Raw genomic sequence first — 24,385 nt, 5'->3', positions numbered from 1 at the left:
AAAAATCATTGCCTGCCGATGAGTAAATAACAATGTAGTAACTTTCATGCAATTGCATGCATGTGAATATGTGTACGTGTGAAGGTGCTGGAGGTGCATACAAATGAAATGTGGGAAAATTTGTTCCAACAACAACACGCGCGTGAAGAGAGGTTAATTTAAAAAAAAGAATTTAAACTAAAAAAAGGATTAATTGTTGCAGTTTTTAAACTTTTCCACCAACGCCGTATTAAATTTGAATGTGTCGGTGCGTATATGTGTCTGAGAGCTTCACTTGAGCAACAACGTTGACCAATAATTTATGGCTGGCCATTTGGTCAACAGTTATGTGTTGTGTGACCTTTTTACAGAGACGATTTTTGCCATAATGCCGTCAAGCTTGAAGGGACGCATACAGTGAATGGTTTAGCAATTCATGTGAGAGTACAGTGAGGTAGGCATGCGCCAACGAAACTTGGTGGCACATGCACTTGTTAATGACTTCGATGGACCAGTGGGGCAAGCGGTTGCTTGTGGCGTTAAATACTAACAGAGGAAGCAAACATGTAATAACAACAACATTATATACGCTGATGCTAACAAACATCAAATGGTTTTTAACTACAGCTGATTTTGATCTAAGCGCGCCCAACTAAACCCAGCCACCCTTACCACACCACTACCACAGCAATTATCCGGCAAACGCACATTTTGAGCGATTTTATTTGCCACTTGAGCTTTTGTTGATGCCACAGAGGTAGCTCTGTCAAAGCGGCTTTACTTACCATAAGTACTTTACCATATGAGAGTGCGGCAGTGTGGGTACATATTTGCGCCCTTGTGGTCAAAGCACGGTTAACGCAAATGCTTTTTAAATGTTGCATGCCACGCGTGAGCGCCATACACTAGGTGTTTAAATGTCACCGCACTGACCACTGGCGGCCACATGGGTGTGCAGAAATAGCCGGAAAAACAGTGAAAAACTGGAATGGGAAAAAAATGCATTGTTTTTGCCGCGCCGCTACTTAATGACGGCAGCTGTTTGCACTTATCACAACTAGACGAGCGCCATAAGACCCATCAGAGGTCATATGTACCTACATTTACGCAAGCGCACATTTGTATATATCGCCTATTTGTTGGCATGTAGAAGCATATGTCTAGAATAACTAGGTTAACCGTTCTTAGCGTTCGTAGCGAAACAAAAAAATGCTGCGTATAGTGCCAGCAAATCAGCTGAGTGCGTCAACCGCTAAAGCCGCAGCCACCGACAATTAGCAGTTAAAGCTTTAAGTTTTTAACAAATAAGCATTAAATCGGTTGCCAATGCATGCTTTTAAAGTAAAAAAATACCGCTACATACCATTTAATTGAGACTACGTATAGTATATGCAATGTCGAACTCGTACATATTGCCGCTATAGGTACACGTGCAACTTTTTCGATCTGCTTCTTGTTCGTGTTTTGCCACTCTCCACCAATTTCGGCATGAAAATCGCATAATGCGCAATTAATCTGTGCAAATTGGAATTTTCACTTCGCCGCGCTGCAGCTGCTTTCAAGCTCCACGTTCTCGCTGTTCAATCGCCGAGTGTGGCAAGCAGTACATAAATACATTTCGTATGTATGTATGTGTGTTTCCACATATTTTGCCATGCGCGCGACTACATATTGTATTTGTTGTACTATAATTAATTGTTTTCACACATAATAATTTAATTGTGTGCATTTATTCGCTTGTTGTTGTTGTTTTTGTTGCTTACGTGGCAATTTAGTGAATATGTAATTGCTGGTGTTGTTGTTGTTGGAACACTCAATAATCGCACATCTTTCTGCTTTTATATTTACGCTAGGCATGCAACAGTGTCGCGAGCGCCAAAAAAAAATTGCAATTATAATAATAACAACAACAATACAACAGCACTATATTCGAAAAATTATAGTTACGAATTAATTGTTGTCATTATTGTCGCTGTTCGCACACACAAAATATACATATGTATGTACATGCATAATACAAAAACAACAAAAAACAACAACAATGTCATATAGGAAATGGTGACAAGGTGTTTAAATGTCATTAACAAAGTTATAAATTATCTTAATGAAAAATAAATAGCAATAATTTAAAAGTGGCGAAAGTCACAGGTGCCCAAGCGCCATTAATTATGCAAGCAACTCCGGCTGCAGTCTGGTTGGGCTCATTCCCCAATGTGAAGTTGGATAGGTTGCGCGAGTACTTCACTTGTAGGAGGAAAAATACTAAAAAAATTATGAATTAATAATGAAAAAAATAGAAAATGTTTTCCTAACAAATTTTTTTTTTTCGTTTATATTTAAACTATAATATATAAGCGCGTTTATTTTTTACATTAATAATTTTTTTAACTAAAAATATGAACAAATAATTAAATTAAGAAAATATTGTCATATCGATTTCTTTGTTTTTTGTTTTTGTAAGTTTTCTAAATATTATTATAATACAATCGAAATATTTTTTTGTTTCCAATACACTTTTATTTTTAATAAATACAGCCATAGTGTACAATTTTTAAGTATTTTTTTTCATTTGAAAATTTTTATTCCTCAGTCAAACGCAGCATTCACCGGTAGCTTATTAGTATTCATTCAAACAAAATGAGTCTATGAAAAGAATTACCACAAAATTGCTTTCTTGAACATTTTCCATGTCCAAATTTTATTGCACACTTGAGATTTGTTTCAAATTTTTCAAAAATAAACATAAATAATTTTCATTCAAAAATTTCTGAGTATTTTTCCCTCACTCTGGTTGCTTAAGTGTGTGGGTTCGCGCATGCAGAGGTGTACAGCAGAAATATTTATTCAAAGACTCTCTCCATAGATTTGAAAATTCAATCAAGAGCAGGACGCATTTGCCTACGTAAAAAATTGACGTATATGCTTAAATATGTATACACATATGTATATGTACCTACATATATTTAAAGCATGAATCAAAGAGAAAAATAAAATTATAGTGTTTTGGGCAATGCTGTTAGCGTCAAAATTGTCTAATGACTTCAGAACTGATTGATTATATCTTTTATTGCAAACACATTAATTATTTTTATTTTTTTTTATCAAAATTTGAATTTCGGTGTTTTTGACGAAAATTAAATGATAAAGGTTCAAAAATAATTTAAACGGTACTAATTAGATATTTAATCTCTTATTTATAATTTTCTTTATTAAAAAGATTGTTTTCAATAGAATAAGTGCAATATTCTTAAATTAATATAAGTATATATTGTATATAATTTGCGCTTGCAACCTTTTTTGGGTGCTCCTCCAAAGATTTGTGGTGTGTGTTGCTGTTTTCCACAAATGGAGGGGCCTATAGGGCCACCTCTGAACAGCAGATTTTTTTCACGGCAGTTTCTTCATAGCAGAAATACACTCAGAGGTTTGAAATTGCCAACCTACTAAAATTGGTATTTCGTGCCCGTGGCTTCGCACCTGTGTACCTCTGAATGGTAGTCACGCATCAAACCATGCAGCTACGACGGCCACCTTACTACTTACTGACGTTGAGGCGAGGTATTATTATAATAAAACTAAAGCTCCATACTATGCGTCCCAGGCGCAGATTCTATAAAGTTATTAGTCTCATAAATTTAAACGAATTATTTTCCCATAAACTATTCTTTAACCTAAAACTTTTTTATAATTTTGACTTATTCTGCTTATACAAAATTAATGATTTCGTTTTACCCATGAACCAGACCAACCAATGCCTACATAAAATCGATCGCATATACTCGTATAAAATCCACATAATTTTTTTTTATATATAGCTTTAGAGATATTCTCAAATAATGGTTTTGGTTAAAAAAACAAGATAGGTCATAAAAATATCGAATATCTGCATAATTCGTTAACTAATCAAAACAAGTTAATTGTATGCATCAATTCACAATTAAATTTTTGCTACTAGGAAAACCTACTGTTGATATCAAAAAATATATATGGAGGGCCACTTTACCAATGTAAAAGTGGATATCAATGGATGAAAATTGTGTGGATTTTCGGACTCAAGCTATATTTTGTGGGCACTTTCTTTTTTTCTAAAGTTCTTTGACCGGCGCTTTTTATTTTTTTGGCACATGAAGAAATGAGCACACATGTAATAATATGTAATATCACGACGCTTACGGAAATAAAAAAAAGGGAACATGGGTACTTGTAAATGGATGTAAAGTAGCACCGACATGCAAGTGCCGCTATAAATGCATTTGGAGATTTTTTCGACCTTTAAAACAGACAACATTGCATAATCTTTTATTGTGCTTTCCACACAAATATTTATTTAAAGATCAGCAAACCCATAAAGTAAATGTCAGATGACTTTAAATTTTTTACTGCATGCATTTCTACTCACGACTTTCAGTTCTAACGCAGCTATAGGCGTTTATAAACATATAAATCAAATGCAGCGCCACAAAATTTTGCCAAAGCACTAACCTACTATTTTATTCATACTCGTAAATCAAATTAATTTATTTTTTATGCTTGGGATTTCGATTTATGTACAATTAAATTTAATTTCTATCTCAAAGGTGTTTTGCATTTTCCGCACAATTTGCTGCTGTTGTCAGCAACGAGCCGAGTAAATTTAAAGATGTATGAAAATGTTTGAAACCAAAAATTTATGAAGAAAAATATAAAAATAATAACAAAAAATCGGAAACAAAAATCATAAAAAATTAAAAAAGAGAGCGGTAACAAATCAAATTATGCACATACACATACATACACATAATAAACGTACTATACCAGCAAACCACTAATTTAAAAAATGTGCACGCCCGCCAAGAATGTCCATTAAATTAAAGACAGCAAAATAAAAGTATGCGTATTAATATTAAAAATTCATAAATTTTATTTAATACGTTCCTCAATAAATTTGGGTACGAAAATTTATTTCGAATTGACACTTTCTGCTCGTGAAAACACAAGATTACTGGGTTTTAAGAAAATAAATGTCTCTATAGATTAAAGTCGTAGCTAAAAATACCTCCAAAAATGGGATTCAATAAAAACTAATAAAAAAAGTTTTTTCGGGAGCAATTCTAAGTTCTAAATTTTTTTAAAAAATTAATAATATAAAATGGTTTTTTAATGAAAACAAGTTAAATACAAACCACAATGGAACAAATAGTTAGTCGCATGGAAAGAAAAAAAACTGTAACTTGATTTCGACTCACAACATGTTTTCAGCAAATTGTTCCAAAAATCATTTCCACCCTGTAAGTTTTAGTGTCGGTAGATGCATATTAAGGTGTGTTGTCCGAATTTGCTGGGAAAAAATGTTTTTGTAAATAATTTCATTACGTTTAAAGAATATATATATAATAGGCGCGTACACCCTTTTTGGGAGTTTGGCCGAGCTTCTCCTCCTATTTGTGATGTGCGTCTTGATGTTGTTCCACAAATGGAGGGACCCACAGTTTCAAGCCGACTCCGAACGGCAGATATTTTTATGAGGAGCTTTTTCATGGCAGAAATACACTCGGAGGTTTGCCATTGCCTGCCGAGGGGCGACCGCTATTAGAAAAATGTTTTTCTTAATTTTGGTGTTTCGCATTTTAAGAATACTGATTATTAAAAAATCGTCTCTCTCGAGAGGATCGAGTAGTTGTGATAGACAAATTTGGTATTTTTTAACATACATAACTTACGCGCTTTCTTTGCTCTTTTTTCAGTGAGTTGAGAACTCGTCGCGCCCAAAAGAAGGAATTAACCCGTGAAAATTGTCATACGATGATTTGTTACGCTTTTCAACGTGAATTATCGAAGCAGAAATGCATGCAGCAAGTCAACTTGCTTTGACTTGTATCATTCCACTTTGAAACGCTGGTGCAACCAGTTCTAACGTGGCCGTCGATCCTTGCAGGCTGAGCTTCGTGCGTATGACCACATTTACTTATAATTACCTCAAAAGTGCTACTTGGTGGAGTTCGACGACCTCGAAAACTGTTTTTGGCCTTTGCTAGGACTTCCTATCAGAATTTCCACTAACAAAAAAAAATATACTTTTTGGTTACACGTGCCGAAATTGTCATAGCAATTTAATCCATCTTCAATTTATATTGACACTTATGTATGACTTTAAATGCTCGATGAAGCGCCCAAGTCATATTTTTTACTATCAGTATTACATAAGAAAATTTTTATTAATGAATTTTACAAATAAATAAACAGTAAATCGAAGGTGTCATAAGAATGTATGCATCTGAGAATTTCATAAAGTATCAGGGTCAATACCCTGCTCATTACAACTGCACGCTTCGCTGGGAACACACACACATACATGTACACACACATATAGTTCGTATCCATTCATATAAAACTTATTGACTGCTTGAATGCGCGCAATTCGATTTTTGTCTTGTCTGAATTCGCACACAAATCAATGACTCCGTAACTGAGTGTGTCTAAGCGTGTTGATAACCTTTGCTTAGAAGAAATTTTGAAACTTTTCACATATGTCGCCCTGCTTCAACTAAGTTATCTTCTTGAGTTTGTTGACAAAAGTATGTGCAAATAAACCTAATTACATACATACACTTACCTACATATACACCCAACATATACATATATATTCGCTTGCTATAATTCATTGGTGATAACGTTAAACCAAAATCGCTAATACCCATACTCGTAAGTGAGCAAGCTAGCACTTTCCTCCAAACAATCAATTGCCTGTGGCATCCGTTGACGGCCCAGAATAAATGATCGGCTGCGCCTAAGTGCGTTAACCGTTACTTAACATCACTTCGGGTATATTACTTAACATTTTTTTTTTTCAAAACCTGTGAAACTCATTTCAATGACTATCGTAATTTCTAAGAAATTTGTTTTAGTGAATTTTTTTCAGATCCTAATTTTTTCTTTTATTTTCATTCACCCTCGTCACTTTTACTAACCCATACAAATTTTTCGCATATTTCTATAATTGAAAATTTATCGTTGCGTCTAGCGAAAAAAAATACTAAAACGCTCTATTGAGAAGCCATCCTTTTTTCTTGCCCATTCGGTTAATTTTGCTTGTGTTTCCATTTTTCAGCATTGCTTAATTTAGAGCAACAGGTGCGACAACTTTTTGTATTTCGCCGCAGCAAGTTTTGGTTAAATTTTTTTTATCAAACTGCAAATGTCAACTCACTTTAGCGCATTTCATAGCAGTTTCACTTGTGTGCGTGTCTCGCCCCGAAGTACAACAGACTTGTCCGGCCGGCAAGGCGACACTAGGGAGCATAAAAATAAACACCCAAGAGAGGCAGGATGGGATACTAAGATGGTAAACGCAAAACAAAAAAAAATATATCACAAAATTTCGATTTGAATTGGACTGACTGACAACCTGTCTAATGTGGCCGCCCCTCTTAAGTGCTGGCATATGAGGCATATGCGGCGCCGGAGGTAAACACATTTTTTACGCAGACATTAAAGTGTTTGTTATGTGTTTGAGTGGCTTGCATTATAAAGCCAATTATTTAGACGCTTTGCTGTGCGTCAGTCATATGCCATGTTGACAAGCAAGCGAAAGTATGAAACGCAAACTCAATTTATTTTTTTGGGAAGATAATTAGCGCGATTGACAATTTGCAAAACAGATAAAGGTACATTTGTATGTATGTATGAACTGAAAAAATAAGTAAAAAATTGTGAACGCCCTCAGTTTGCGCAAGTTTTTATTTTTTATTTTAATCATTTGTTTCTGCAATAATAATAAATAAGTGTGTTCGATTTTTCGTGATATTTTTTTTTTTAGAAATAAGATGGTGTAATCAAAATCTCTATGCCTTTCTGCTAACTTGCAACTACGAGCTTTTAACTTAAGAACTTAAAAAAAAGACGGTATGTTTTTAATAATTTAAATCGTCAAGGAAATTCAAGTCAATCCAAGGTTTTAACTGAAATTATAGAAAACAAGCAAATATTTTGATGTACTTTCTTATCTTTTATAAAACGCAAATGAAAATTCCTTGTACTCATGATTCGTCGGAAAAAACAAATACCTGCAATCGTTTTTCATATATGGTAACATTGATCCAGCTGAACTTTAAAAGAATTATATAAACTGTACTAAAAAAATATGTATGAAAATTTATAGCGTAATACAATATAACAACAATTATTATCTTGAAAAACAACACCGACAAATTGCTGCCAATGACGACATTTCGCTTACGAACATACATACATACTCGTAGATGTACATATGCTCGTGTGCACATACATTCGACTACGAATAGGGGTATGTATGTATAGTATGTGGTACCACAGCCAATACGAATACCTCACACAATTTGAAGTACGTATTACAAAAACAATAGCGATAAAGTCGCGCTTACGAGAATATATAGAATTGTTCTTATTTTGAAAACGCTTAAGTTTATATTTCACATTAACATAAATAGCACGTAAATATGGCGGAATAAAGGTTTTTGCTTGAATTCTCTGTCATTGATGAATTTTATGCGAGCAGTATTTTGTAGATTACCGATTAATCTTAGCGCTTGTTGAACCATTTTGTGCGCCTCGCCTGCACAAATAAGTAGTCAGTAAGAATGTAGTTGTGGGGAAGGTGAGCGAACCGCCATTGCCACTCGCACACACAAGCTCTAAGAAATGTATGTGAGTTAGTATTCACTTGAAGTTATCAAGAAATTTTAATTATTGTAATTCCGCTTAATTTGCGCGCCACATATAAATCAACTACGGGCGGTTCGAGTGCATATGGGTAGGTGCTCGCCCGACGAAGAGGTTACGTCGCGTAAGATGATATGCTTGATATATACACTATTGCGTAAAACTTAAGCACCCCCTTAGTACATTTTATAGATAGTGATTTTTTTACGAAGTCAACGTTTTTGAATTATACGCATGTAACGTGTTGTAATTTTATTTATACAAGGCGCCTTCGATTCGCGAAACTTTAGCGAGTAGTGAATACATGAAGCAACTGGTATACATAAACTTGGCAGCACTGGAAAGGAGTTGCCAAAAATTAATTTTGTTTAGCAGCACCTATAGCACCTGAGGGCGCCTATATATCCTGATCGTTGATAGACAAAAAAAAATATTTAGAATTCAACATTTCATAATAAATTTAGATCCTCAATATTGTAGAACCACTTGCAGAGATACATCTTAAATAGACAAGCAACCCAATGACAAACCACTATGGTACATGGACTCTTGTTTCAGCGCAATAGAAAAAAAGTTCTTGACTGACCTATCTCATAATCCGATTATAATTTCATTGCGGACTTATGGAAGATCGTGGGGATGAAAATCCTTGGGGTCATATTCAATAGCACATTGACGCACATTGACCCCGAATAGACAAAGTACGTATATGGAATGCGAAGAGCAAGAAGTTTTGGATTGTAACACGTCCTTTGCTTGCTTTGCTTTACGGCTGCAAACTTTTTGCGAATAGTAATAGTAGTTTTTATTTGGTGTTTCATATATGGGGATTCGAACCTACGTACTTCCAAATGGTTGTCACAGCCCAACCTATTCCTTACATCTGAATATTTCTGAAGATATTAAAAGTTTAATGATACTACGTAGGATTTTGGTAAATAAGGAACCTATTTATTTCAATGAACGATTTCAACTTGCACGATCAATGCCCCCTCCATACAAATACTGCAAACGAAACTCACGGTACGTATTTGCAACATTTTACTTCTGGAGATCAGAAGCATATTGCATTTCATTGCTTTACTTTGCTAAGCAAGTTTCAGTATATGCCATCTTTATATATTTTATTTACACACCTTTCACTTTACCAACCTCATTATCCCTTCCTTACTATCTGCCAAACTTGTTTGCTATGTTCGTATCTTTTATCAGCAAAGGCTGCAAAAGAACTTACACCTTAAATAAATAAACAATAAAATATTACAAATCCAAGGACGCGCTATTAAAGTTGTGAAGTTCGACATAGGAAAGGATATGAAAAAAGGAAGTATAATCCAGAATAATAGGGCTGCTTTAGTTTAGGGCAGTATTGTATATACATACTATATGTATATATGTATCATTTGAGCTAGTTATACGGAAAGCGAATATACTTCAAACCAATATTAATAACAATAACTTGGAAATAAGCTAATAAACAAACAATTGAATTAATTGTGAAGCGACTAATTAATTTACCACATGTCGCTGGTGGCTGGTAGGCTGTTACTGAATACGGCTGGCCGCTAATGCTAAAAATGTTGCAGGAAAGCGGAAGCGATTCTTTTAATTCAATGCATTTTCCCCCTTTTGGGTGAAGCACAGAAATTATGCGGACAAACTGCTATGAAATATAAGTTCTCAAATACTTTTAGTTATGCATGTGTATATATGTACATATGTATATGCAATAAATTCTTTAGTAATTTTCGTATGGATAAACATACATACTTATACATATGCACATATGTATGTGCACATGCGAGTTTGTATTTTATTTTTTTATTATTTTAGTTTGCGCTGATTACTACTTCATATCGCTCCAGAAAATACACTGTGCCCTGCAAGTCGTTCATCAAGGTGGTTACACAATTGAACACATCCGGTCGTTGACTGTGCACATGCGGTGATGTACTCACCGTTAAGCGGTCATAAACCGTATGCGCAGTGCTTGACTCATGCATACCTTTGCGATTATGAATTCTGGAAATTATATATCAATTTTCGTTTTTATTTCTGCCATACCACTTTTATTTTGAATATTTAACTCCAAATTTTACTTACCATATGTGTGTGTGCATGTCATTGCCATTGGCTTCACTTTTTAACAGATAATTGCATGTGTAGATATGTACATAATTATATGTACATTCATATATGTATATGTATTGTATGTACCCATTATATAATCTTGCCTCGTTCCTGCATTTGTTGATGCAGAACCCAATCCGATAATGGCTACAGAGGTGGGCGTAATTTCCAATAGATACAGCCACACAAGTGTGCATGTATCCCTTACCATTGATTTGTTTGTGTCCATGACTTACTTGCTCGTGAGTGGGCAGACACCAATAAATGGAGAGCAAACAGGTGCTATATATATACATATGTGTTGAGCCGACTACTTGTAGCTTACCTTTAAGCTGCACTTTGCAAGAAAGAGAAGAAAAAGGCAGGTAAGTAAATTGAGAGACAACTGCTGTGTTCGTCAGAAGCCTGGTTTTGTAAAGTTAAATGAAGAAGTAAACAGGTGCGCCGCTACAAAGAGAGAGCGAGGGAGATAGAGTTATAGTTAATGTATTCTTAATCGTTAAGTTAATTAAGTGGCCCCAGTGACACTAAAATTGTAAAAGTAAAAATTGAAATGCACAATAAACATCGAATTGTTAGAAAATGTAATGAAGATTTCATCAATGGAAATCATCAAAAACATTAATTACAAATCAACTTTCTTAACATTCAATCAAATTTTCGGAGTTTTTTCCCATTTTTTGAAATTTTAGTCATAATGCGAATCAAAAAATTTTTCACGGAATATCGCTGATTGTCTTCGCGAAGGAGGATTCGTCTTTGACGAATTCTCCGAAAACATCTGGCAAACAAATGGTTGTGTACCACTCAGAATGGACTGTTTTAAGTTTCTCTAGTCATACAGTTGCAACATAAATAGAGTTTCTGAAAAAACGGCCGACCATTTGCTCAGAAGTGCTTCTTCGGCGAACAACTTTTGTTGAGATTTCGATGATACTTTTCTTATGAAATCATAAAATTTATACGCTATAAGGAGGGAATTTATTAATTTTTGTTTTTTACTTAAACTTTCAATTTAAATGTATACCACAAAACTAAGTTTTCTACTTTTATAATACCCATACCGCTCCCCTGCATGCCCAAATACACTTACGGACAAAATATTTGAATCGAGACATTTTTACCAGTATTTTGATTACTTTTCTTTGTTTCTTTTATTCTTCATTAAATTACACAAGCAATTTTTTTTTATATGGAGAAAATGTTTATCAAATATCACCGAGAGTTTTGAGCCACTTTAAAATTGAACTTTAGTGTACTAAAATTTAATTATGATTACAAATTTAAAATTTTGATAAAAATTTGTTAAATTGTCAAATTAAAAGTAAAACATTTAGGCACAAAACACATAAAGCACAAAAACTAAAAAATTTAAAATTATTTTGAATTAAATAATGAACTATGGTTTCACTTATATGTAATTTGACAACAAGTTGTATTTGAAATGATGTTGTGCATTCAAAGTATCTAAATTTGTTGAAAGAGATGTTTATAAAAACAGAAACATAAAAACATTAATAAAAGCGACAGTCACGTATTATGTGATGTCACCGCGACGATGCCAGTAGAAAGGAATTTTCGCGATGTCTTTGATGTGCATGTATGTATGTATGTATGTAGTTTAATAATGGAAATCAAAAATGGCAATATTCCGTTTAAAGGATAGGCGAAAGTTTCGTTTTGAATAAAATAAGCGTAATTTTGCTAATTAAAATATATTCGATATGAAATTACACAATTATCTTTTAACACTCAAAAATATGTATCACACTAAAAATATCTTGTTTTTTAACGCTCGTTTTTTAATTTATTAAATACATACATAAATATAAAGAATTGACTCTTTGCACCTCGAGTTTTCCAACTCCATAAAGCTTTACAGGATTTATGTGCTAATTTTGTGAAACGGTTAAGAGGCCTTAGTGAAGAGAAATTGCAATCAGGAAAAAGATACACCCAACTGCTACTTTACACGGTATTTCTTTACACCAATAATTTTTACACAAAAGTTTCGTTCTGTTACGAGTATAAAAAAAAAAAATGTTTGTTCTAAATAAAACATAGCTCCTAAACGAATGCCTGAATAACGAACAAAATTCTTAATTTGTATCAAACCTAACAGAAAGGCTGGATATATTTAATAAAAAACAGTAAACTTATAGAGAAACGGATTTAATGTTTTACATAATATTTTTATTGGAAGTCAATACACTTCTGCATTCGCTTGAACTAATTTTCAAAGCACTTTTACCCCTCAGTAGTGGATACCTCCAAATGAGCTTTAAAAGCTTCTTCAGTCGTCGTAAAATGTTGACCTCGCATTTTATTTTTGATATTCGGAAACAAAAATAAACCATTAAGTGCCAAATTAGGGGTGTAAGGCGGATGATCGATCTATTAATTCGACATTCTGAGCTCGCATTGACTTGATGGTAAACCTCCGAGAACTTCTGGCAAATAAATGATTGTGAAACTGAGTAAGTTTCTCTAGTGGTACAGTTGCAAATTGACCAGAATAAAAAAAAATGTATTTCTTTATAAAAACCCCGAAAAGTGCAGTTACTTCGTTTTTTATTGGTTGTGGATTCATACTGTAGATCTTTATTTATTTATTTATTTTTGGTATTTAATTTTTACATACATACATTTAAGTACATATGTACTATATGTAATATTATATTTAATATATATTTTTTAACAATAATTCATTTTTTGTTAAGTGAAATATCTTATTTCTCATTCTCATTTTTTATTTAAATTTCGGGTTTAGTAAATATTTTTTTTGTTTTTATGAGCCTGCCAACTTTTTTATGTACTGTTATATGCTCACACATAGCTCTTTGTAGTTTCTTTCACATATTAGTTTTAACGACTGCATGACTAATTCTCACTTCAATTAACAGTTCAAAAGCATTACTCACAATTTCATTACACACTTAGGAAATGTGCACACACACAAATATGAATATCTATTCAACGCCCGCCCGAATGCCTCTTAAAATGTCTTACACTGCAACAATCAAGCGGAATAATAAAATCATATGACAGCTTCTGAAACTTCTGCCAACCACCCTCCGCTCGGTTTTTTGAATACAATCAACATAAAAGTAAGCTGTTAAAAAACTACAAAAGGCATTTAAAGTAGATACAAGTTGTTTACTTGCATATGCACATACATATGCATAAGAGGTAGGCATGCAAGCAAAGCAAAGCGCCACGATCACGCGCGAATTGCATATTCGCCCAGCAACTAGAGACATAAAAAAATTTAAATTAAAAACAAACAAAAAAATAGGAAAACTACTACAAGCCCTAATAATAATATAAAACAATTTGGAATACAAATATTTTTATTAAAATTGTTTTTGCTATAAAATAAAAATAAAAACAAAAGCACCAGACGCCACCATAGTCATGCTGATCATGATCGCCAAAATAAACAATCATTCACTCACTCACACTGAGAGTTCGCAAGTAGTGAGCACGTTGGTCAAAGTGCTAATGAATCTGCCACAAAGGCACATACATGCGTGCATGGGGCCATACATAGCTGAATACATTAATATGTAAACATAGTATGTATGCTTCAATTAAGTGCGCCCGTCGTATCAAACCTTCCATCCATCTGTGCATTGATCTAATTTGTTTTCCAGCGCATCACGCCGTCCGCCCATTACGTCTCTCACGTTGTTGATGAGCCACTCAGCTGGCTGCTGCTCCGGTGAAATATGATTCACACTTTCAATTAAGACAACCGACGAGCGGCTCGTACAACCCAAAAACAAAAAACAACAAATGCAAAAAAATAAATTGCATGTAATTATTATGTGAGTAAGAATTTAATTGAAATGGCTAAAGCCATTTAAATGAATCCCTCTCTGTATGTACAGACGCGCATTCTTTTGTGCGGGTGTGTGTGAATATGTTGGCATTATATTTTGACACCTCCATTGAATTGGGGTCGCCGACTGGCGCGCAAACGCAGCTGGGCGTACACTTGTTGCAGCCATAGAACTGTCATTGGACTGTGAAATATTGGTGGTTATAGTTTACGGCTTAGATTGGGTTAGGTCATAATGACAATGGTGAGGTAAAAAGTCATTGAAAAATAAATATATTGGACTTGCTATTAAGATGTGACTGCAAATTAATGACTTGTATTTTTTACTGTAATTAAAGAATATGAATATTTCTGTAGTTTAAAATACTTATGTGTAGTTTAAAATACTTTAATAAATAATAAAACGTATTAACGGGTATTATAAAGTGCTTAAATACTATCGCATAGTAAAATCCAATGAAAAAATTGATGTGAAAGTAAATAGCATTTTTTGCTAGAGTTTCACACATAAAGTTTCTCTTTTTTTCTTACTTCATGGTTTTCCTTTTTAATAAAGATATACGCAAATAAAATGTATAAGCACCGCTGGCGAAAATTTGTAATAAAAATCACGAAAATTTCGAGTAACATGAAAGTATTATTTTATCGCGATTTTTTAGTCAAAATATTCAATATTTTTGGAAATAATGATTTATCGAAGGCCAAAGATCAATTTAACTTTTTTAAAAACCACAAAAGTTCTATCGAACCTCATTGCTGGTTGACTGAGTTTTTTCTTTTTTCGCTTTATTGTTTGCTCACTACCGTTCCTTTGACAGTTCGTCCCGCATATATATATTTCACGGTATTACAAACGTTTAAAAGGACATTTGTAATACTAGAATTTTAATAAAATTCGTAGTATTATTGAGTAAAAGTAGCTTTAAATCATCTTGAATTAATAAAGAGTGTTTATAAGTGAATATTGTAACTTTACTGTGTTTGTATTTACGTAAAGTAAGCGTCTGTAATAGGGCATTTTTTCAAGCTTATGCAAAAAAGAAGAATTTTTAACGTTAATTCTTAACGGTAATTTATAAAAAGTACTATAAATCAAAAGGCTGATATAGTGACTACATTTGTGTGTTATAATATTGAAATTCGGTCCAAGCACTTAGACATTAAACGCAACTTTTTCGTGTTAGTAATGAAAAGGTAGCACCTTATTTTAGTATTCTAACAGTATTCACTAATTTTGGATTTTCATATTTTTCTTTAAATTTATATCTACTCTCTTTAGAATTTATGTACATACATAAATACTTACTTCGGCTCTTTATAAAGTTTACACAACAACTTCGCTCGCTTTCACTTTCAAAACATTCAATAATTAATACCATATCCAGAACAACCAATTACTTCACAGGAATTGAATACCTCACCTCAAAACGAGCTCAACATAATCAACACAAATATTTCGTCAATATTATCAATATCATCATCAATTTCCTCTTTCGCTTTTCCGCTCATCATCAGGTTCTGCATGAACTGCATGTTTTTACAGTCAGTATGGATGTCTGTCACTGTCACTTCTTTGTCTGCGACTTCTCCGTCTCGTGTCAGTGTCACTGAGCGTCCGATCATAACCTCTCGCTTCTTCCCTACTCTATCTCCTACATCATTACATCCCCCTCAGCACACACTTTCTTTTAAAGTTTGTTTTTGTTTATTATTGTTTCGTTCTGCTTTGCTTAGTTTTCATTTTACTGCATTAACTAGAGCAAATTGGATTGTTGTTATTGTTGTTGCTATTGCTGTATTCTTTATTACTGCACTTTGTGTCGATCTTCAGTCAAATTCTGTTTTCATATGCATCCACTTGTTGGCACATTTGATGTTTGTATATATTGCTTTTGTTGTTGTTGTCATTGTTATTGCTGTCATTTGACTGTATATCAAAGTGTGCGCATTTTTCAAAATTAGCATTCACTATTTACAACACGACCACGTTTTTCCCGAAGGTGTGTAAAAAATGCCACACGCCAAGCAATTTATTACATTCCTCGCTATTTTATGGACTCTTTGCATGGTAGAAATTTATTGGGTCTTTTTAGCATTCCGATTCTAATAGCCAAATGACACTGTTCCTCCTTCTTTTTGTGTTAGTTTTTAAAATCGAAACGAACTATACTTTTCATTCCGATAACTCGAAGACAAGACTTTTGCAACAAACTATTTTTTTTGCGTTGCAAATTGTGAGATGTGTAGAATTGTTTTTTTTTTTTTTGTGGAATTTATAATTTTTTAAATATCTTCATATCCGTTAAGTTAATATTACAAGGTAGCGCAATCGAATTAATCCATGAATTATCCAATTTTGTTAATAAATAAAAAAAATATTTGAGCTGCAGTTCACAAGCGTCAGATATGATTGACATCAACATCATTTACAAAATTATATATCTGCCGAGAGAGTCAAGATGCGCCACCTTGTACTTAGTACACCAACGCTTGTTTTGTCCCCTTTCTTTGTACCTTTTGTTTTTGAATCTAAGTAAATATATATTTTTTTATTTTTCACTTTCTTCATCTCTTTCTTTCTTCCTTACAATTCCACTTAATATCAAACCTCTTAAGTTCTCAGAGTGTAGCCATCCTTCAGCACTTGAACACCAAAGAGCGCACCCTGCGATCATTAGTCGCTTCCGTTCCAGCAGCAAAAATTAAATGCAGCGCTCTTGCTTGTCTACCCCCACATCTCTTTTTCCGCCATTAAAATTAAGATTTATAATTGAAGCATGACGCCAATTGCAAATATTACAAATCATCCAGTGGGATGATTAATTTTGTGCCACCTTATATATCTCTTTTAAATTAGCAAATAATTTAATTATATGCCTCCAACGAAAAGAAATATATTTCCGAAACTAGTTAATTACATGAATGTATTACAGCTGGGTGCATCTGTTCTACTCTGACTTAGAATGATATGAGTTGTTATTTTATTAAAAACCTGGCGACAATTTTTGAAACAAAAACTGAAAGTGTCGAAACATGTCGATATTATCAATCAGAGGTAATAGCTCGTTTCTAATTAAACGTTTAAAGAATTTACAATAAAGTAAATGTACGTCGACTATTCAAATCAAGCCTGACGATTTGTTAATTTAAATTTTTTTTGTGCCTAGTACATATTTCAAAAGCTCAAACATCGTTTTAGGAAGAAATCATCTAGGAAAAGATTTTTGAAGCACTGGATCACTAAAAGTTTTTCATACACTTTACTGCAGGAGAGTCGTAAAAATTCACAGTACGAGTTTCTCCAAGTTCTCAATTTCACCCCTTTCTAAATTCCTTCACATCATATTTTTGTCATGTCCCACCTGCCGTTCCATACTTTCCATACGTATAGTTCAGCTGCTAATGAATATTAATCGAAGGAGATTTCACTCTACTGCAATACAAATCACACACTCATCTTTCGTCAGACGGTGGGGGACCTCCAGGAAATCATGTCATTTACCTTTACGTGAACAACCGGTACGCAGTGCACTTGTCTACGCAAACAATATAAATATACATACATGCATAAGTATTATGCTTCAATGCATTACCCATAAGTCCTCATGTGTACGTACATACATAGTATTCTAAAAGGGAAGCCACAGCAACTGTCATGGGAATAATTTTCTCTCGCTGCTTTGACACCTTCAACTTTGCTCCCATTATTCATTAGCCCCAACGCATTACAAAGGGGCTTGTAGAGCGAGCATGTGCGCTCTTATAAGTGAGTGCATTGGTTTTTGGAAGGCACTTTTTTTTTAATTGTTTACTGCTTTTAATTGTTTTCTTACTCCAAGGTGTTTTTTTTTTATTTCATTTTAGAATATTGTGCCTTTTTAGAGTTACATTTTTTCGTATCATTCAGATTTTTTACATGCGACTGCATATTTTTATATATTACACACTCAATTTATTGAGCATTTTCTTTCTTCTTATTTTTTATGGCTTCCTACTTTTACTTATACTTTTACTTCAACGCTAATGATCGACTATTATATTGATAAGTTAGTTTGCTTTTTGTTATACCTGCATTTTTTTGTGTACAAGTAGTATTACAGATTTTTAATAGCATGTGGTATAATAAATAACACGCATTCTTGTTTTATATATATATCAGCAGCGGCAACAACAGTTTTCATGTGGTAAATTTTATGAAGTATTTTGATTATTTTCCCATTTTTTCTATTTTGCTATTTGATTTCGATTTGAGAGAATAAATTTACATTTGTGCTGACATTCGCCACATATTTTTATAATGTAGCCACAATTTTCATTTGTTTCAGTTTTTGTTGTTATAATTTTGAAAGTGAAAGCAAATTTTTTTATTTTCAGCATACATTTTTGCAACAGTTTTTTATAAATCATTTATACTTTTTTATTAATGCATTATTTTATCTTATAAATCATTTGGTTCTTTGTTAAGACCATTTTATTTAGTCTGGATGATTTCGTTTGGCTTGTTCGGAATTTTTCATAAAATATGCAGATTCATGTGGAGCTGCATCACTCATAAAAAATATTCAATTTGTATGGGTGAAAATCTAGAGAGCACTGTTAAGCGTAATAGGCTAAGAGCGCAAAAGTGGGGAAAATTTTGAGTAAAATTATAGTCCCGTGAGAGCAAATCATATAACCGTTTGCATTACAACGCCTGCGCGATTTCAAGCGGTATCAACAGTATTTCCAACTTTATGACTGTGACTTCGATTTTTGTTCGGGCAAAGACTATCTGTCCAACAACATTCCTTAAAATTTGTTTAGGAGTGTCTTATGTTGTTGCACCAAAAACAGTGTAAACAATGCACATCATTCTTGTTTTTATCAAGTCATGTCCTTCTGCACTAAACAGTATCTGGCTGCCTAAGTGGTTAGTTGTGTTTGAATAAAAAAGTGCAATTGTGGAATCCAAAATTAAATTGTGAATCAAAAACTAACTAAGCAACTAACCGCCTTCATGAATATGGCGCTTGTGTTTTATGGTGCTATAAAATAACAATTCTCACTGTAAGTAGTAGGTTTTATCCAATTTCAATTGAACTATAGTTCAGTATGCGCTATGATAAAATATGCCCTATTTTGAAAACCTATTAGCGTTCCATAAAAATCGTTTTTTTGAAGTTTCCATTGATTCATTTATTTTATACACATGATATGAGATTTAAAGTTGTATGGGAAGTGCCACGCCCCCTTTTTCAATACCTTTCAGTACTTTAGCATAAGCGGTTTCAGAGAAAAGCTGTAGGAACGTTTCAGTTTGTAGAAAAGGTGCTATGCGCCCTCTTCTAGGTATTGCCAATTTGTGTAACTGTATCAAATTTCATTAACTTTACTTTTGTGGTTGCGGAGAAAAGCGATTTGAAAATTTCAGTTTACAAGGGATGTGCCACGCCCCATTTTCCAATACTTACCAATTTACACCATATACATATGTATATACAATTTATGCTTTCATGCCAAGTTTCGGCTCTCTAGCTTAATTAGTTTTAGAGATATATTGGTTTCCATACTTTGGTCCACATGTCAGTTGTCAAGGGCCTTTTATAGTGCGATTAACATTTCTATTGTTTCCTTTAAATCGGTGCATGTTTCACAGGCGGGAACGGTGCACTCAAAAAGTTTTAAAGTGTGACGTATTTATATAATGGTTTATAAATTTATCTCAATTCAAAAGTACCAAATAACTGTACAAAATAACCTCATTGAATTTATCACGAACTCCATGAGAAGTCTACTATATCTGGAACCACTTCCAAGAACTAACTGCTTCTGGAGAACGCAGCTTATCAGTTGAACTCGGTATTCATGAAATTTCACTACTAAAATCACGACTTTGCTAAGTAACTAACTAATAAATTTAAAGGTACACAGAAAAAATAAATACTTCTACTTTTATAATATTTGCCTTTTCTATTAAAATTCCAGCTACGCATTTGAACCCCCGTAGCAGAAAAATTGTGAAATTGCTTATCAGTAACCTGCCTTTGTCGCCAACTGAGCCCAAACTATTTTTTTGTAATTCACCATTACTCTGCTAAAATGTTCAGACAAAATTCGAAAAAATATACACGTGTAAGTAGATTTGTAGGTACAAATCTGATAAGCAATTTTACTATACTATACGTCAATGTGTTGATAGTTACCTCAATTTAATGTGAATCTTTTAGAACTTTTCGCCCCGTTTTTTGCGCTTTATCAGTTTTTTTTAAAGCGGGGATCATAACACACTTCAAATAATTCCTTCTCCGATGATACCTTTTTGAAAATGTTTTGCTCAACTACTGTAAAGGTATGAGAGGAAGAAATTTTTTATTTTTTTTAATTTATATACTCAAGTTTAATGCTATTACTAAAGCAACGAATGAGAATATCAAAATGTAAAATTTATTAAAATGCATTAATAAAAAAATGCGAATTGATAAGTAAAATGGTATTTTCTGCCTCTTACCTTCTTTTCCCATTAACTTACTTCTTCATTCTTAGTACTTAACTTTTTCTCTCTCTCATATTTTAAATGCATTCGTTTTAGAAATAAGCTTCAGATTTAAAATTGAAATTCATTGTTGTCTTACTTATATCCAATGCTGAAATATAGCCAAAGGTTGTTGTGTTGGATATTAATAAATAAAAAAATACGCCAACAATGCAAGTACAAATGATATTACTTATATACATCTCTTAACTTTAAAAATCGCACATCTCAAAACTCTCTACAGTCATATTAATGTCATGCTGCTTTACCTCGCTCTCTATCTTTTCAGAGCTGTAAGATTTGCAATAAGGCATTTGCGAATGTATACCGTCTGCAGCGTCACATGATCAGTCACGATGAGTCCGCTTTGCTGCGCAAATTTAAGTGTAATCAGTGTGACAAGGCCTTCAAATTCAAGCATCATCTTAAAGAGCACGTACGCATTCATTCCGGCGAGAAGCCATTTGGTTGTGATAACTGCGGTAAGAGATTCTCACATTCCGGCTCATACTCCTCCCATATGACCTCAAAGAAATGCATCAGCATGGGCATGAAGTTGAACCCAAACCGTGCTATGCTCAAAGCGTTGGAAAAGAATGCCACCGGTCAGGGGGCATTGACTACGAAACGCAATAACTCCACTGGAAGCGCTTTAAAACCGAACGGGCTCACAGACTCTTCGATAAATGCTGCCGCCCCGTTGGTGCCTGGACTGCCTCAACACATGAATTACTATGCCGGTGATGCGCGTGCCAATGGCAATGCGACGCCCTTTTATCAGCATTTATTGCCCAAGTATGAGGATTATAATATGAATGCCATGAATGCCGCACTCTTGGCCACATTTCCGAACCCCTTCTACAGTTTGGCGCTGGATCCGCGCTTACCCTCATACAGTATACAACGCCTGCTGGAACTTACGGCCGTGGGTCAGCAACATCAGCAGCAGCAGCACCATCAGGAAGAACACCACCAGCAACAGCAAGAGGTACAGCAACGGGAAGAGGAACAAGCGGAAAGGGAACAACAACAACGGGAATTGCGGAATGAACATACTGCACATATTGAAGATTCCATTGACGAGATCAACGAGGAAGAGATCCCAGATGAGCCCAAATTGGTAATGGATCTAGATGAAACTGATGCCAAGGAGGAAGATGAGGAGGAGGTTGAGTCGGACAATATTGAATCAGAGATGGGAAAACATTCCAATCACGGTGAGGAAGCAGAAGTTGAAACACGAGAAAAAGGGGAAGGAGAAGGAGAAGTGCATGGCGAAAAACCAAACTTGACGGAAAGCGTACAAAATGATATTTCATTCGAAGAATCTGACGCAATAGAATCCCCCGAAAAAGACACTACAATAACACAGATCAAATTGGAACATAGTCGTCCTACAACACCGGCAGAAGAGGAAGAAGCTCATAAGGTAGAGAGCGACGGAGCCATAACAACTGTTAAGCAGGAATTGGATAACATGGCAGAAATTGAAGAATCACGTCCAATGGAAACCTCCACACCCGCCAATAAGGTTGAGAAGGAATCGCAGATTGACGCCGGTATTCCCACAACACCCGAGCTACGCTGTAGCCGCTGCGGTACACAGTTCAACCATCAAACAGAGCTCGTCCAACATGAAAAAGTGCTCTGTGGCTATATTAAGCAGGAGCTGCAGCAACAGCAACAGCACGAAGAGGAGCAATTAGAGCATCATACCAAGCAACAACATCAATTTGAAGGGGAAATTCAGCAATCGCAGTCAATACGGCCGCAGCACAATTTGGATGATTCCGCCGAACAGTCTGCCACATCAAACACTTCTCTATTGCATTCTAGCGATGCCGAGGATTTTCAAGACGAACGCGATTCCTCTCCCCGCAACGACTGTAATAGCGAAGGCAGCGAGCGTAAAGTACGCGTGCGCACCGCCATCACCGAGGAACAGCAACATCAACTCAAGCAGCACTATGCCATCAATGCACGTCCAAGTCGAGAAGAGTTTCGCATAATAGCCACACGCCTACAGCTGGATGCGCGCGTTGTGCAAGTCTGGTTTCAGAACAATCGTTCACGCGAACGTAAACTTCAAAGCTACCAGCAAGCGAATGGTAAATTGCCGTTCACTTTGCCCACAACTAACGCGAGTGCCGCTATGATAAGCGCGTTAGACCGCGCCCCAATACCAGCTAAAAGCCGCACAGGTGAGGAGCAACCGCTGGACTTGTCACTGAAGCGTGATTGGGTCATCGCGGCAAAGCGCAACGGTGTACAGCAACAACATTCTCCGCTTTATGGCATCGCACCAATGCAAGGCATCGATGGTAGTGATCTTAACGAAGCAATTAACCTGAGCCGCAAGATGTCTGCCTCGATGTCGCCCCCTTCTTCACTCTCGCCATCATCCGCCGCATCCGTGCCTCAGTCGCTCAAGCATCAAGCGGCGTTTTACTTTGGCGCACCGCCTACAAATCATCACTTCCAGCGACAAACGCCTTCGCCCAGTGAAGCGCCACCGCTGCCCCAACAGCAACCACTAACGCCACGTAACAGCAATAACAACAACAACGGCTTTTCAGCTTCGCTGGCCGGTCATCTACCACAATACATGTTGCCCTCCGGCGCCCAGCGAAGCCTAATGCCTATGGAAGCTATCTTCCGCATGACGCCCGGCGAGTATGCATGCAATCCGCTCATCAACAGTATTAAATTCCCCGACTATCGCGGCACGAGCCTTAGCCCAGGCGGTTCGGAGAAGCGCTCGTGGCGCGATGATGATTCGCGCATCTCACACGAAGACGACTACATTGCCAGCGGCTTGCTACCAAAACCGAAACGCCCCAAAGCAGAAACGCACGGACATGCTGGTGACCCGGATTTGCCCTTTGTGTGTGATCAGTGCGACAAAGCGTTCGCAAAACAAAGTTCGTTAGCGAGACACAAGTACGAGCATTCCGGTGAGCACAAGCGTCGCAAATCATGCGTCTCAATCGTACACAGTACGAAGTTTATGAAGTTATACTGACCGCTACATTTTTTCATCTCTTCAACAGGTCAACGCCCCTACCAGTGTATGGACTGTCCGAAGGCATTCAAGCACAAACATCATCTAACCGAACATAAGCGGTTGCATAGTGGCGAAAAGCCATTCCAATGCACCAAGTGCCTCAAACGCTTCTCCCATTCCGGCTCTTATAGTCAGCACATGAATCACCGTTATTCGTATTGCAAACCCTACAGGGAATAGGTAA

General features: G+C 35.3%; 1 protein-coding gene across 1 annotated transcript in view; it reads left to right on the top strand.

Annotated features, from left to right (window-relative positions):
* The window catches only part of LOC129252980 (zinc finger protein 1), an 81,921-nt gene extending 57,540 nt beyond the window's left edge, over positions 1–24,381 (top strand). The window contains exons 4-5 of the mRNA XM_054891191.1: positions 21,427–24,091; positions 24,188–24,381. Of these exons, the coding sequence (XP_054747166.1) occupies positions 21,427–24,091; positions 24,188–24,381 (2,859 nt within the window). The remainder of the gene's footprint in view (positions 1–21,426; positions 24,092–24,187) is intronic.
* Positions 24,382–24,385: the final 4 nt, after the last annotated feature.

This window comes from Anastrepha obliqua, chromosome 1, assembly GCF_027943255.1.
Source record: "Anastrepha obliqua isolate idAnaObli1 chromosome 1, idAnaObli1_1.0, whole genome shotgun sequence".
Classification (NCBI taxonomy): domain Eukaryota; kingdom Metazoa; phylum Arthropoda; class Insecta; order Diptera; family Tephritidae; genus Anastrepha; species Anastrepha obliqua.
The sequence above is the reverse complement of the archived record's forward strand: the minus strand, read 5'-3'. Positions and strand labels throughout refer to the sequence as shown.